General features: G+C 33.1%; 1 protein-coding gene across 1 annotated transcript in view; it reads right to left on the bottom strand.

Annotated features, from left to right (window-relative positions):
* Positions 1-17,389, bottom strand: part of LOC106061851 (uncharacterized) — a 71,322-nt gene that overhangs the window by 39,645 nt on the left and 14,288 nt on the right. The window contains exons 5-12 of the mRNA XM_056011034.1: positions 16,960-17,078; positions 14,281-14,482; positions 9,187-9,399; positions 8,328-8,408; positions 7,798-8,082; positions 5,273-5,554; positions 2,038-2,334; positions 1,112-1,399 (exon numbers count right to left, since the gene is read on the bottom strand). Of these exons, the coding sequence (XP_055867009.1) occupies positions 1,112-1,399; positions 2,038-2,334; positions 5,273-5,554; positions 7,798-8,082; positions 8,328-8,408; positions 9,187-9,399; positions 14,281-14,482; positions 16,960-17,078 (1,767 nt within the window). The remainder of the gene's footprint in view (positions 1-1,111; positions 1,400-2,037; positions 2,335-5,272; positions 5,555-7,797; positions 8,083-8,327; positions 8,409-9,186; positions 9,400-14,280; positions 14,483-16,959; positions 17,079-17,389) is intronic.

The raw sequence follows: 17,389 nt of genomic DNA, 5'->3' as shown, positions 1-17,389 counted from the left end.
AATGTCAGTGTAATATATGTGTTCATAACATATAGACAGCTTCAGAAGTGTTAGTAAATGAACTAATGACACATACATGGGGTCTGAAGCTTGTAGTTCAAATGGAATACATTTTAAAATAAAACTATATATATATATATATATGGCTCCTTCTGTCTCGGAAGACAATTAATTATATATGACTATATCTTCAACCAGTCTTACTAATTCGTAATTATTTTTTTTTATTAATTCATGTATTGTCATCGAAAATGAATAATTGAGCAAAGTTTCAAACTTGGCCCGAAAATGGGAAGTGGGTGAAAACAGTTTATTTCCTGACAGATTGAGAGACTTGATATTCGCTCGTTAAAAAAACATCAATCAATAGACCCTTAGAGGCAAAAGAAAATAAATTATGAAACTTTATCTAGATATTCATTGTTAGCCGCGTACGAAGTTATCTTATCTTATCTTATATAATACAGACGTTACTTCAAAAAAGAAGATTATTACGTCCTACGCGTCATGCATTCAGTCATGCATATTAACCAATGACTTAAATTCTGCCAAGTCACCGGTTTTCCTGGCCAGCGAAGGCAACCCCTTCTATGCTCTAATAGCACTAGGGAAGAAGGAGTATTTGTACACATTTGTCCTAGCATATGGGATATAGTATGTGCCTTTATCTTTGTGTCTTTCAGAGTATTTTATTAAATTTTATTTTTGTATTTGAAGATTATGGTTCAGTGTTTTATGTATAATTGCTACTTTACTTTTGAGTCTTCTGTCCTGAAGGCTTTCTAAATTTAGTGATATTACTAAAGGTGTTACTCTAGTCAAGTGTGAATATTCGTTTGTTATGAATCTCACTGCTCTATTTTGTGCCTGTTCCAGTTTCTTAATGTTTTCTTGAATTGTTTTAGCTGAACAAGTTTTTCTGCAGTATAGATGACAAATTGAAGCCTAATCTTTGTCCACGTAAAACAAAACTAGAATCAAATGAATGAAACAAAAAGTAAATCCGTCTAAATAACAAATATTATAATTACTGAAAGCAATAAGAATAATCACATACACGTGATTTTTCGATTATGAAACATATGTCAAGTGAAATTTGATGATTACTTACACACCAGCTGAATATCTAGAACTGCTTCGCGTTGTCCGTAACACTGTGATGTATAGTAAGCTACACACTTGCACTGTAAATTGTGGCCTCTAGTTATATTCCTATTTATCGTAATCGGCTCGTCGAGTTTTGTAGTAGTTTGGTCCAAACAGGTCAGCGACAAATTCTGTATTCTATGAAAACCGCCGGGAACGTCGCAGGAAATTGTGACATTTTTAGACGACACTCCTTCCACCAGTGGTAGTTTTTTGTTCAATAAACGAATCACTGGTAATTGTGAAGAAAGCTCTGAAAGAACAGCATTCTCTATGTAAAAACTTACCCAACCTGAAATTTTTAATATAAAAGTGGTGCATTTTTTATGAACAGTCAGCTTGCATAGTTAATTGTAAAAATTAAATGATTCACTTTCGTAAAACAAAAAAAGTAGCTGTTGCAATAAAATCGTTAAAGAAAAATTTTGTTATCTTCAGGCCACAACGAAAGAGGGTGTAGATAAAAATTAAACATTTCAAGATACAAATAAAACGAAAACCAGACACCTAGATACCAACCACAAGTTACAAGAAGTCAAAACAACGGGAGCCAAATCGAAGTCTATAACAGCGAAACAAAGTTAAACAACACAAAGAGATTGGAGCCTAAAAAAAAAAAAGGTCTTGAATGTTAGTCAGGTCTAGGTGGGCGTCAACGAGTACAAATTTTAATACTAGCCACCCTAGTTCCATTAGAGAATATAATGGTTTGCCTGCATTAGCTAGGAAAACATATCTATATATTTATATCTATATCTATATAAACGTATGCAGAAAACAAATATACTATTTGTTTAGTTAAATAACTACACACAAATACATATACAAACATATCACTGAAAGGTACTCATGTCAATTATATATTTTTAGAATGTGGAGAATGTGTCATACCTTCAACAGTTATAAAGATATCTTTGCGCACTCGAAGCTTCTGATTTAATACGTTTATAGCTGAACAAGTGACTGTAAATTTTCCCTTTCTAAAACTGGCTATCTGAAACTGTGCGGAGTTAACCGTGGATACATTGTTTGATTGTTCCACTACAAGCGAATCCGCCGGACTGGCATTACAATGAAAATACACACCAGGAAAAACATTGTTGCTGGACACTGAACATCTAAGTGTTTCAAAAGTACATAGTTCCATAAACATATTCCTTCTTGATACTTCCATTTCTGTTGGTCCATCTACACAGAAAAAGAGACAATTAAATATGCAAATGATTAACTTATGCTTTTCATATTATGCTGGTAACAATTTTTTTCATAAAATGATGTATGATTTGACTAGCGTTGCACACTGTTAGCTACGTTAATTCGCTCGTTCCCAATCTTTCTGTCTATCTCTTTCGTTATCTGTTACTCTCTTTCTCTCTCAGTCTATATATATTTTTTGCCGAAAATACATTGTTTATTATTATTATTTTTTTTTTTGCAATTCCATAAAACAGTCCACATTTTAACAAACGTTTAAGCTTGTGAATTGTAGCGCCTGTAAGTTGAATTGAACGTCCCACTCTTTCAATGTCATATCTCTCTATCTCTCTCCCTCTCTCCCCCTCTCTCTCTCTTTATGTATCTCCTAATCTCTTTCTCTTTTATCTCAGTTTTTTCCTCTTTTTTTTTATTCCTGCGTACCATAAAATAATAGAAATTCTCTCCCATTTTGACTTTTAACTTGAATTGAGACTGACCTTTTTATTCTTCTCTTTTTTTGTGTGTTTCTTTTAGTCAATAAACTTTGTGAAGTTGTTTTATTGTTTAACTTTGAAACTAAATATTCTTACAAAAGACAGAAACGCAAATTCAAGGATTCATATAACGAATTTCATTACATCTTAAAAATGGTAACGCACATAACATTTCGACACAAAATTTTGATGTGTGTCATGTCTAGATATAATATGAACAGGTTTGTGCAAAGTTACCATGCGTTGCACAGTTATTCCCCATTTGAAGAGAAACTATATTTAAAATAATTGTCAATTACGAATACTTTGTGTTATTAAACATTTGTATGTATGCTTTATATAAGGAATGCGGCTATTTGGGGAAATACCTAAAATGTTTTAATAGAAAACTTTCAGCTTTTAGTGAATTTCCGCGTTCTGGCTCCAAATATGTCAAAACCATTTCAATTTCCTACAGTTTTCGTTTGGCTGTTACTGAGATCTCTTAAAACATAAAACAACCGTTCGGTGATATTTTACACATACCTCATAGGTTTCAAATATTTTCAATGAATAATTTTTCTAAAAATATTTTTGTGTGGAAACGTCTACAATGCTTACAATGAAGTTGGTCTTAGTTGTCAAGTAATGTTCCCCAGACCTTTGACTCTATGGGGAAGATAATGTAAAGGTCTTAGTTGTCAAGTAATGTTCCCCATACCTTTGACTCTATGGGGAAGATAATGTAAAGGTCTTAGTTGTCAAGTAATGTTCCCCATACCTTTGACTCTATGGGGAAGATAATGTAAAGGTCTTAGTTGTCAAGTAATGTTCCCCAGACCTTTGACTCTATGGGGAAGATAATGTAAAGGTCTTAGTTGTCAAGTAATGTTCCCCATACCTTTGACTCTATGGGGAAGATAATGTAAAGGTCTTAGTTGTCAAGTAATGTTCCCCAGACCTTTGACTCTATGGGGAAGATAATGTAAAGGTCTTAGTTGTCAAGTAATGTTCCCCATACCTTTGACTCTATGGGGAAGATAATGTAAAGGTCTTAGTTGTCAAGTAATGTTCCCCATACCTTTGACTCTATGGGGAAGATAATGTAAAGGTCTTAATTGTCAAGTAATGTTCCCCAGACCTTTGACTCTATGGGGAAGATAATGTAAAGGTCTTAGTTGTCAAGTAATGTTCCCCAGACCTTTGACTCTATGGGGAAGATAATGTAAAGGTCTTAGTTGTCAAGTAATGTTCCCCATACCTTTGACTCTATGGGGAAGATAATGTAAAGGTCTTAGTTGTCAAGTAATGTTCCCCATACCTTTGACTCTATGGGGAAGATAATGTAAAGGTCTTAGTTGTCAAGTAATGTTCCCCAGACCTTTGACTCTATGGGGAAGATAATGTAAAGGTCTTAGTTGTCAAGTAATGTTCCCCATACCTTTGACTCTATGGGGAAGATAATGTAAAGGTCTTAGTTGTCAAGTAATGTTCCCCAGACCTTTGACTCTATGGGGAAGATAATGTAAAGGTCTTAGTTGTCAAGTAATGTTCCCCATACCTTTGACTCTATGGGGAAGATAATGTAAAGGTCTTAGTTGTCAAGTAATGTTCCCCATACCTTTGACTCTATGGGGAAGATAATGTAAAGGTCTTAATTGTCAAGTAATGTTCCCCAGACCTTTGACTCAATGGGGAAGATAATGTAAAGGTCTTAGTTGTCAAGTAATGTTCCCCAGACCTTTGACTCTATGGGGAAGATAATGTAAAGGTCTTAGTTGTCAAGTAATGTTCCCCAGACCTTTGACTCTTTGGGGAAGATAATGTAAAGGTCTTAGTTGTCAAGTAATGTTCCCCAGACCTTTGACTCTATGGGGAAGATAATGTAAAGGTCTTAGTTGTCAAGTAATGTTCCCCAGACCTTTGACTCTATGGGGAAGATAATGTAAAGGTCTTAGTTGTCAAGTAATGTTCCCCAGACCTTTGACTCTATGGGGAAGATGATGTAAAGGTCTTCTGTTTTTGTAGTCTACGGTTAACGAGGGTGTCATGTGGCCAGCACAACGATCAACCGCCTTTCCCTTTCCCCAACTAATGTCAGGTAGCCTATTAAACCTGGGTGGCTCATAGGTGTCCAATGATCCCGAAATTATTAATTCCAGTCTTCACCAAGATTTGAACACTGGACCAAGCGCAATACAAAGTATCAATCCCAGTCTTCACCAAGATTTGAACACTGGACCAAGCGCAATACAAAGTATCAATCCCAGTCTTCACCAAGATTTGAACACTGGACCAAGCACTATACAAAGTATCCATTCTTCTATATAACAAATATTAATGTTTTAGGATTATATTTAAAAAATAGCTGTTTTTAATTTGTTTTTAGTTGTAGATAATTACAATTGATTTAAATATACAACTAAGTCATACACACACGCACACACAAAACTTACATGCTACTATAATTATAAAACTTGATGTTCTACTAATAAAACAATCCTCTTTAAATCTCGCTTGACATTCGCACTTGGAGCCATTGTGTTTTCTGGAGAATGATTTCAACATTGACACTACAGGACCGTTGACACTTTTTGAATCATTCAGACACTGAAGGGTTAAACTGGTAACGACATTCGAATTGTCTTGCATGAAGCATGTAACCTTCACCGCTTTCTGTGATTCACTTATCGGTAGACCATTATTCACCACAAATGCCGGTAGATTTTTTGAAGACTCTTTGGAAAAACGAAAAAAAAATGAAGAAAAAAAAATGCAATTAAATACATTTTATTATAATATAACTATTCAATAAGATATGATTTATATAACCTGTAGTTCTAAAGTTGCTTACTGAAAGTTTTTTGAGGGTCTAAATGTTTTTTTCTTATATTTTCTTATATAACAATGGATTTTTAATAATGCGTCTATGTCTTGATTAACTTGATACGTCTTCCTGGTTGTCTCATAGATGACCCACCTTTTATAATTTAAAAAGTGATAAATAGATAAAAAGTGAAACAGATTTGTTGCTTTTTCTCAAAAGTGGAACGTGAATATGACTATTGGTATTTCAAACGTATTTAAACACAGTTCAAAATATTGTTTATAATAATAATAATAATAATAATAATAATAATAATAATCTTTATTTTCCGTACGGAAATTTGTCTTACAATTTGTGCATTACACCAAACAAAAAACATTATAACTATAAGAAACCAAAGTGTACATTCACACCAGACTCACTTCTAATTTACTTGTGACAAAGTTTATATCAGATTGTTCTTATTTAATGATTTGATTGCCAGGGGAACAAAAGAGTGTTTGTGTCTGTTTGTCTTTGCTATCGGTGTCTTGTATCTCTTTTGTGATGGTAAAATCACAAAATCCTGACACAAAGGGTGATTCTTTATTTCGAGGATCTTGTTAGATTTTTTTTATAGATGTTTGTCTCAAACAACTACCAAAATGGGTTTTTTTTTTGCTAATGATTTTACCAGCAGCATTTAAGATTCTATAAAGTTTATTTTTATTTTTAATGCTCAGATTGCCTTACCAGGCAGTGATATTGAAACTTAAAATATTGCAGATGTGAGCGTGATAAAACATAGCCAAGGCCTTTTCAATAACATTAAACGAGGACAATTTTCTTAGTAATCGTAATCTTTCCTGCCCTTTTTTGCTGATATAATTAGTATTTGCAGTAAAATTTAGTTTATTGTCTAGGATAGTACCAAGGTATTTAAAGGTTTGCACAATTTCAATAGTCTCTCCAGCTACAGAAACAATATCATTTTCCTTCTTTTCCCTACGAAAATCGATTATCATTTCTTTGTTTTTTTTTACATTTAATAATAAAAAATTATCTTCACAGTATTTTTCAATATGTTCTATTTCTCTGAAATACTCACTTACGTCCGAGAGCAGGGCAAGAAGAGCCGCATCATAAGCGAATTTTGTGAAGGAGCAAAAAGGACTATAGGACTGAAAATCATTGGTGTAATAAATGAACCACAATGGCGATGTCACAGCCTCCTGGGGCGCCCCTGTGTTAGCTATGCGTTCATTTGATATAACATTGTTTACCCTAACCTTCTGAGATCTCTGGATCAAAAATTCATTAGCCCATAGTATTATGTATGGACTAATCTGCAACGCTTTCATCTTTTCAATGAGTAAATGAAGTTGTATAGTGTTAAAAGCTGATCAGAAATCAATAAAGAACAATCTTACAATAAGTGTTTGGTAAGTCCAGATGTTTGCAGACACAATTTAAAATATTTAGGATGGCATCGTCTACAACTTCACCCTTTTGGTAAGCAAATTGTAAAGGGTCTAACTTATTACAAAGATCATTTAGAAGAAGCATTTTAACCAATTTTTCTAAACATTTAGACAAAATGGAAGTAAATGAAACAGGTCTATAGTCATTCATTTCCTTCGGTTTGGAAACCTTTGGCACAGATACAATTATAGATGACCTCCACACAGGTGGTATCTCATGGTTTAGTAATGAAGTGGAAAAAATATCTTGGAAAGGTTCAGCTAGTTGTTCAGCACAATCTTTTAAGATTCGCCCTTTTATTCCATTAGGCCCACCAACTTTCATTGGGTTGACGTTTTTGAAAATGTTACAAACTTGCTCTTTAGTATCGCTAATTCTAAACAGATGTTAACATAGACATCTTCAAGGGCTTTGAGTCTTATATAATTAAAATAAAAGCTTTCTAGGTACAAAAGAAAAAAATAGAAAATAGATATGTATTGTCAGACATATATTAAAAACATTTCTTTTACTAAGTTCACATCGATGGTTATATTTGGTATGTTGCCCTTACACAACGTAGTATTCTAACTGCAGATAGTAGCTTTTTGTGTCTTCTATGCAAATTACATGTTCGTACCTAAAATAATTTACAGAAACATGTAATTCATTAATTTAGCTTTTTTCTCCATAGCTGAAATAATAGCCACTTACCTGAGACATTTACTGATATGTTAGCTTGGGCTTCAATATCAAAGATACTATTTTTGACATTACACGTCAATGTAAAATTTCCAACACGAACAGGTGTAATAATGATGGTGGATACCAATGATTTGGTTGTCATTCTGACTAGAAAGGACTCCGGGTGATCTACTTTCATGTTGAACTCTACATCAGGGCTAACCTCTTTTTGTAACACCCAACATGTGATAGAATGATTGCTGCAGACATTCAGGCTGAGGTTTTGAACTGAAGTCATCACATTGGTTGGACCAACTAAATATGATACATAGTTTGTTTTTAAAACGCACATATTTATTATAATACTTTGAATGCATGTTTTAAGGTAAAATTTGAAAATATGTATGAATTTTGTTAATTTAAATAAAATATATTTTTTTTATAATTTCTAAAATGAGCATTAAAATTAAGTGAAATGTACTATTTATTAGTTTTTTAGTTTTACTATTTATTTATTTATTATTTCTATACAGTGAACAACAAGAGTTTGAATTACTTACACGCTATTTTCGGGACATTGAAAGTTATAGAAGAATTCCCCAGTGGTGAGACAGCAAGACATGAAAAATTGTTTTCTATATCTATTTAAAAAGAAAAATTAAATGTAAAACTCTTAAAAAAAACAAACAACTTGCCTATATTGAGTGACTGTTCAATCAATCATAGGCATAAAGCGGAACTTTGCTTGGTTTTAAATATTGTCAAGAGTCAAGTAAAACGAACTGAATAACATCAAGATTCTGCAGCTCTTTTCAAAATTTATTATATCAAAATTTTTCTATTCCATTAAAATATTAAGTTAATCAGAATAAGAAAATAATTAATTAATTTCACCTGTGATATTGCAGCACTATGCCACGTAAAATCTTATTAGTAAGTGAACTAATGCTATAGTTCCCAAAGCTTATTGTCGCTCAGTCTGTCTGGTACAATTAGTTTACACGTTGTTCTACGTCACGTTTTCGCATCATGTTGAAACTTTGCACAATTATTACTAATCAATGATGAGACAATACAAAAAATAAATCATCATTTAGTTGTAACTAATTAATTTTTTATTATATTGAAAAATTACTAAGCTAAAGAAAGAAAAAAAACTTGCAATACTGAGATATATGGCAGCGATTGAACTTTGTTCTCCCTTCCCTTAATACAAAATTTGTTACAAAAATATTTTGTTTTGCTATGCAGCTAAAGAAAACAAAATGTTTCCCAGTAAAGAAGGCCTTTCAAGCATCTTTTGAAAAAAAACAACATTTTAAATTTAGATTGAAATGAAAAAATTACAACAGATTGTTTTATAAATAGTAAAGTGAATTAATAATGTTTTAATAATTCTTCTTACACTTAATTACACACCTTTTGTCATATGTAATGTAAGGGTAGAAGAATTACGAAGTCTGATTGCTGAAGGTTCCAGTATACCATCTTTTACCCAAAGCACTTGACTGTAAATGTGAGACGTTACATTTCTCCAACAGGTGCAGTTTAGTGTTGTGTTGGCCAGGATGTAACCTTTCAGAACTCCTTGGCCACTGATGCAAGTGGGATCGAAAACAGCCTCAGGGGGTTCTAGTAAAACAAGAGAAAAAAGACTGGAAGTTTAAAACAAATATTAAAAAAAAAGCCAACTAAACTTCATGGAATATAATAAAACAATGACCCCGAAGTGTGAATTTCCACAACTGAAATTATTTGGGCAACTATTTAATATTGGATAAAGTTATAGAGAACACAATCTTTTTTTTTTTGTTGTTGTTGTGAAATTAAAAGAGGACGCTATAAAACATGCGTACTTTCCCGGCTCTAAAAAAAAAAAATTCGTCTTTAAATTACTCCTACCGGCATAGAAAAGAAAACTTACTAGTAAATAGCTTCAGGAAGAGACGACTAGAAAATCTGTTAAAAACCACAGCAGTGAGTACATTTAAAACTCAAGTATTTCTAACACGTGCTTGAGTAAGTACATTCTACTCACGATATATAGGTCACGTCTGGGTCTACGCTTTTAGGTACTTAAACATGTTTTTTTTTTGTTTGTTTTTTTAGCGGCGAAAAGACGCTATTAGTTTTGTGTGAAATGTCTGTCCGTCTGTCCGTCTGTTCGTCCGCCGCGTTTAAATCTCGTAAACTAGAAAAGATAGTGAAAATCCCACATCACAATATTTTAGACCATTCAAAGTTCTGATGCAAAGGCTACTTTTTTTTTATCTGAAAACAAAAAATCTAATTTTTTAAATCACTTATGCAAGCAGTTTTTTTTAAAGAGAAAAAGCTATTTAGTAAGCATTATAAGTTAGACCTAATTTTAAACGAATAGTAATGTAAATGTAAACAGCATTCTCTTAAGCATTTTTTTATGTTGCGGAATTTTTTTTTTTCGAGGATTGTATAAAAGATTGAGCCTTTTCAAAACAATTACATCAATTATAAGACTTCAGCTAGGCCAGGGGAGGCGCGTTAGCTGAGCGGTAAAGCGCTTGGCTTCCGAACCGGGGGTCCTGGGTTCAAAGACTGGGATTTTCAACTTCGGAATCCTTGAGCGCCTCCCAGCTCTAATGGGTACCTGACATAAGTTGGGGAAAAATAAAGGCGGTTGGTCGTTGTGCTGGCTACATGACACCCTCGTTAACCATAGACCACAAAAACAGATGAACTTTACATCATCTGCCCTATAGACCACAAGGTCTGAAAGGGTAACTAGTTAGCCCAGGTTCACATCTAACTTTGCATTCACTTGCACATATCCCTTGATCTGCTGGACCGTTGGGGCACTACACAAGATCTGTCAACCTTCTTTCTCCATTCTTATCTCTCATTTGTCTTTGATATAATTTCATTCGGATGTTCTTTCTGAAAATATTGAAGCCTGCCTGGGTGGAACACTTCGGGGGCTGATTTTGAGTTTGTGTTTCCACACAAACTGTCTTTGTAACCTTGTTTTTTTTTTTGGCATTAATCTTCGTTCTCAAACAGTCTTTAATTTTTGAACACAACGTTTTGTCTTTCATACTGATCGAATTTTTTTAAAGAAAAAAAAGTAACATTTATATTATGGCTTTTATGATCTAAAAATAGGCCAACATGCTTCTTATCTTATCTTATATAATACAGACGTTACTTCAAAAAAGAAGATGATTACGTCCTACACGTCATGAATTCAGTCATGCATATTAATCAATGACTTAAATTCTGCCAAGTCATTGGTTTTCCTGGCTAGCTCAGGCAACCCATTCCATGCTCAAATAGCACTAGGGAAGAAGAAGCATTTGTACAAATTTGTCCTAGCATATGGGACGAGGAATGTGCCTTTATCTTTTTGTCTCTCTGAGTATTTTATTAAATTTTGTTTTTGTATTTGAAGATTATGGTTTAGTGTTTAAGTTATGCCAGAACTTTGCCATGCGCACCGCCATCCAAGATAGTGCAGAAAGAAGGTGCGCACTATCAGCGACCAGACAAGTTGGATGTTGACATAAGAGACTAACGATTTCCGCCCAAGTAGAGAGCCAATATGGAGATGCTGTACTCAAGGCAGATACCCTTTGTGTTTGTCATGTCTCTATGTAAATAAACGTCTATGTCCTCGTTGAGTTGCCTCACTTAAGTTATTACAATATTATATAATATAACGCATTAAATTTTAAAATGAGGTGTAAGAATAATCGATATTTTTATTATAATATTGTTATAATCCTGCCATGCACACCACCATACAAGCTAGTGCAGAAGGTGCGCACTAGACTGACAAGGGTATTTACCTTAGAAAGAAGCAATGTAGATCCGCCCAAGTCCTGAACCTTAATCGATTCACTTTCGAAAAAAAAGCCGTTGCATCGAAACTTTGAATGATCTAGAACAGGGGTTCTCAACCTGTGGGTCGCGACCCCTTGAGGGGTCGATTGACGATTTGTCATGGGTCGCCTAAGACCATCGAAAATATGGATTGTATTTAGTGTATTCTTCTATTGCTGTGTATTATGTTATGGGGGGGGGGGGGGGTCGCGGCAGAGTGGGGGGATAGTAAAAAGCGGTCGCCAAGCTTAAAAGGTTGAGAACCGCTGATCTAGAATATCGTAATGTTCAATTTTCTTTTCTAGTTTATAAGATCTAAACGGGTGGGACGGTTTGACAGACCACACAAAACTAATAGCGGACATTCCCTTTTCGTGGGCCGCTAAAAATGTAAAAACCTCTTAACCATGCAAAATACCAAAGTACTTTTAAAAAACAACAACAAAGCTAATATTAAGTGTAGTTGTACAAATGAGTTAGCATCACTCATTCTGTTCAGGTTGTAATAGATCTAAACTAACAATATTAGATCTGTTCGATGAAATATATTTTTACAAAGCTTAAATCAACTAACTCTCTCTGAAAAAAAAACGTTTTGTACACGTTATTTCTCCCGCACTTAATCTTAGATCATACTTCAATTTGGCACAATTATTTCTTTTACATGCCAACCGAAAAGCATTGATAAGGAAACATTAACCAATTAGTTTATGAACAATTGGTTATTAGTTAGTTTGGTATCTCAGACAAGGTAATAAATTGTTAATGATTAATAAGGTGGTATAAGTTGAATTAGTCCCCCCTTATTATTTGTAGAAAGAAAAATGTGTAAATAACTAAACAATTTTTTTTTCATAAGCACATCCCTGGCGCAGAGGACAATATGTTGGCTTTTGGAGGCCTTGGCCCTCGAGTTCATCACAGCAGAAGTCGCTCACTTTAAAAAAAAATAAATACATGTAAAAAGCGATCACACAGATACCCCCTTCTTTCTACTCCCCCCACCACCTCTTTTTTCCCAACTTGTCCAGACAAGTGATAGGATTGTAGTGTATTGAAAAAGCTAAAATAATGAAATTGCGCTAAACAAAAACAATTGGTGAAAATAATTTTAACAGATTTATTATTATTCGTCTAATGACCCATCGAAACTAATTGATACAACTACACTTATTATAAGCTTTGTTCTTTTAAAAAGTTTGTTTGTTTAATTGTGCTTGTTACCAATCCTTTTTAGATGCCTCCTTGTTGTTTTAACCAAACACATTACAGAGCAAACACACAGGCCTCTTAACAAACTTGAGTTGACACACACGCATGTATACAGAACTCTTTACGATACACTGCTTAATAATCACTCCATTGTAAACCCTTAAAGCAATTACAACTAAACGACTGTATTACTTTTTAAGAGGAAGTTTTAAGTGCACTTACAAGAGATGTATTAATAGAAACTTCAACCCTTACCCTTGCATATTTAGTGAAAATTCACACATTACCAGGAAACAAGGGCATTAAAATGATTTTCTGTTTGTTAAATAAAATGGCCAGCCGTTCGTGTGGTATGCACTCAGAACTGTTTTCTTGATGGTTTAGATCCTGCTCGCCGCAATTTCTTTCCTCCCCCCTCCCAAAAAAAAAAAAACAACCTTAGTGCCTAGGCTAGATGTAATAATGTTCAATACTGTAAGAACATCTAAAACTAAAACAAAACGAAAACAAATTTACATAAAAATGAATACATTTCATATAGTAATTATTAATTAAACAAACACATATGTATTGTTAAAATAACTTAACAGTAACAATTCACTAGGCAACATTTAAAAAGAATCAAATACCAATATAACTCACAAGAAAGCTAAACAACACACCAAAATAACTCATATAACTTTATGTATATTTTCAAGGCACAAATCGCCACACTATAAGGCTGCAATACGAAACAATGTTAAGAAATGATCTGAACTCAATGTCATATATGTCCAAATAAAATATTATTACTTGAAAATTCTCTCTCTTTTTTTTTAACCAGAAAGATAAGTACTTTCTATTCTACTATCTGAAATAAGATCCAATTTTGAATACGACGAGAGTTAATTATGAGTGGGACGGGACGTTAAAATTCAGGTCGTTCTATCAACTCCAAATCAAACAATGTGTGGATTATTTTGACGCCCAAAAGTGTGGATACTGCTGTTCACGGCCAAGATAAAGAAGGGTTTCCGTTCAAAAGACAAAAAGCCCAAGAATATTAGATATTGTATAGAGACGTTTTTTTTTAATTTTTTTTCGAGAGGGTATTTGTAAGTGCACGTAATATGATCATTCACGGGTAATAATGTGTCTGGTGGTAGACTTTTTAAAAGCCTATTGTTTCCATTTTCAAGATATCAATATCTACGTGGGAAAGCATTAAGATGCTCAGGGGGCAACACAAAAAAGGAGGGGGGAGATAGAGAGATAGAGAAATATAAGTGATACTTGAATTCACGTGTTCAAAGGCATTTGTGGAAAGCTTAAAATGTAGACTGGAGAAAAAAAAACACTATAATGTCTGGCAACAAATTTGCAGACGATAATTTTATAATTAATCCTTTTTTTTCTCTAAATACTATTCTGCTGCTTATTGTTAATTGTTTTACATAGTATGCATACCTAAAAGTGATCTCTCGATGTGATACTCATGGTGACCCTGTGGAAAATTACTCGCTGAAGCAACCACCACGTATTGCTGGACTCCTTGACCTAATTGTGTAGCTGGTATTGTTAGTTCACAGGAAGTTTCAAAGTACAAGGTGGCGGTGGGGTGGAAAGATTCTTCATATTGTACTTTGTGTGTAACAACAGATTTTTTACCCTGCAAGATTTATAAGAACATCATGAGTTATTTTGATATTCTTAATTTGCCATACAAATGTGTTTACTAAAGTTATATATATAATGGCGTCACTAGGGTGGTTGTCATCCGGTGCGCTCAGCTCCGGGTGTCACCCGACATCCATAAAAATCCTTTTTTTTCGTTTGTTTGTAGCGCTGTAATACTTATACTTTATAATTACCTACGTTTTTTGATTGTTCAACAATGATAAAATGAGTGTCTATTACACTTTTACAATTCAGTAGTTTTACTATTTATCTATTGTTCACATGGTTTGTGTTGTCATGGGGAAACTCTGAACGCATCCTTATTCTTTGGAATCAAATACTAAGCAATTGATCTATTTCGATTTTGCAACAATGCAACTATAAGTAAATTAAACTTATTTTTTGTTTTGTATTTCAAACTTGAAAACCTATCTCAACGATGATCTCAGTTAATGTCTTTGACGATATCTTTTTTAATAAAATTTCCCTTTGTGAAAGTGTCTTTGGTTCCTTTGAAAGTTTTAATTGTTAATCATTTTTCACATGACGCCGTACATATGCAGATGGTAAGAAACGGTTGAAGGCTTTGTTCAATGGTTTAGAGATATTTTTAAGGTCTTAGTAGCATATAAATCATGTACTGTCAACTTTTATTTTCTTCAAGAATAACTTTTGTTGCCTTTAGACTATTCTCAATCGTGGTATTACTGTTGAAGTCGCCTTTTAAAATATAATAGTTTGAAACTGACATCTAATATACTTCCTTGGTTGTTGAGCTAAAGAATTTTTCGGTTGGATTTCTCCAAATTTATCTGCTACACCAATGTTAAAAAAAACGATCAATGCATGTAACAATGAACTTCTTTTTCTCTTCTCAAATAGTGAGTCAGACAACATCTTGTGATCTCTCGCCTGACATTTTCTTCTTGTTTTTATTTTTTTTCTTCCGAAAAACAGTGCTTTTATTTTTTTAGAAGAGTCTATTTTTTTTTACAAGATCCTTTTTAATAACACTTTGCGCTAACAAGTTATGCTTTTGTTAAACGAAATGTTTAATTAGTCACCACTTTGACAATAGTCTAAAGATAGGCCTACTCTTCTGTATATTTGTCCTTCTAGTACATCTCCCCCCCCTCAAAAAAAAAAAAAAAAAAAAAGAAAGGTAAAAATAAAAGATCATAAGCTGCGCCTCTAGTGGCAATAATTTCAGAACGAAAAAAAGTATTTTATACATATATACTAGTCAAGTGTTACCTGCGGTTCGCGGGTTATAATTTGCGTATCACTGTCGATATAGTTCCTGAGAGTGTTTTGGAAACAATTAAACAATATTATACTGTTATAAGTAAAGAGAATGCGTGAATGTAAAAATAGTATGAATGGAGCTATTATTATAGCTAATCGACCACAATTCATTTTTTCTAATAAGAAATTTTGGTTGTAGACCTACAAATATATGATTTCAATATGAAATAAATAGACTTTATTTTGTATGTTCATGTGTTGAAGTATAAAGTAGATCTATCAACTTTGAATTAGATCTAGAGTTAGAAATAGATCTAAAGTTAAATATTGGCTTGGATAGAGTTCTATCTGCGTGTGCGTGGAGCCTTCGCTCTGCGCATGCGTGACCTTTCTGTCTTCTCTAATGAAGGATTGAATGAAACGGTTGTTAGATGAATGGAACTATTAAAATGTATGACAGAACTTACTTTACATAACTCAGCAATACATTTGTAAAAAAGAAAAAAATGTTGACAAAAAATCTAAAACCTTTTGCATAAATGTGTTTAAAATATATAGTCTTCTCCCTTACTAAATAGCCTCCTGCGTTTGTTACTATTAATAGTAAATAGTTGTAAAAATTGTGTATTTTTATGAAACAATTGCTTGCATAAGTGATTTTAAAAGTTAAAATTTTTCACTTTTAGAAAAATAAAAAAGTAGCCATTGCATTAGAAATTTGAAAGGTCTAAGATATCATGATGTCGGATTTTTAATATCTTTTCTTGTTTACGAGATCTAATTGGGACGGACAGACGGACGGACAGACATTACACATTAACTAAAAGCGTCTTTTCCCCCTTTCGGGGACGCAAGTAAAAAGTAATTCAATTTACACATTCAGCTTTTTTTTTTTTGCATCGTAAATATATACTTTGAAAATTGATCATCATATGAAAAAATAAAATATAAAAAAAAGCGTACATATTTAAAAACAGTTTGCTTTCAAGGGACAAAAAATAAAGCAACTACTTATTCCAAGTAGCATATTATAATATTGGCATTTTGATTTATTGGAGAGACAAACACAGACGGCCGGACAAATAGTGCAAATAAAACTAATAGCAGCCTTATTTCTTTAAGGGGCCGTTAAAAATGCTAAATGGCTCATGACTACTTCTTCAAAAAAAAAATAACAAAAAGAAGTTTAAAGTTAAACTAGGAATAACTTTCTTTTATACTTACATCAGTAATTTTAAACAACGTACACTCTATACTTGGGTATACGTTGGTAATATTGCACATAACTGAAAACTTCTCACTCGTAATAATTGGGCTTCTACATTTGATGTCAATCGCATCACCTGTAATGTTAAGTATATTTTTTTTAGTACGGCTCGCGGTATAATTTGTTGTTATGTGGAGTAGGAAGCATATAAATACAAGTAACTTATAACAAGTAACAGAATTTCTTTAAAAGAATAAGAATCCCTTCTTTAAACAATTGACCTACGTCTTTAAGTGCGATAATTTTTACTCTTAATTAATAATAAAAAAAAAGATACTAGTTAATTAAACAAACGTATTAATCTACTTTGAGTAGATAAAAAGACTCCTAGAGACCCAGATGGTACGCAAAATGAATGTTTTTTTTTCAAATCTTTAATCATAAATG

The sequence above is a fragment of the Biomphalaria glabrata genome, chromosome 14, assembly GCF_947242115.1.
Source record: "Biomphalaria glabrata chromosome 14, xgBioGlab47.1, whole genome shotgun sequence".
Lineage (NCBI taxonomy): Eukaryota > Metazoa > Mollusca > Gastropoda > Planorbidae > Biomphalaria > Biomphalaria glabrata.
Note: the sequence above shows the minus strand (reverse complement) of the source record. Positions and strands in the feature narration are given on the sequence as shown.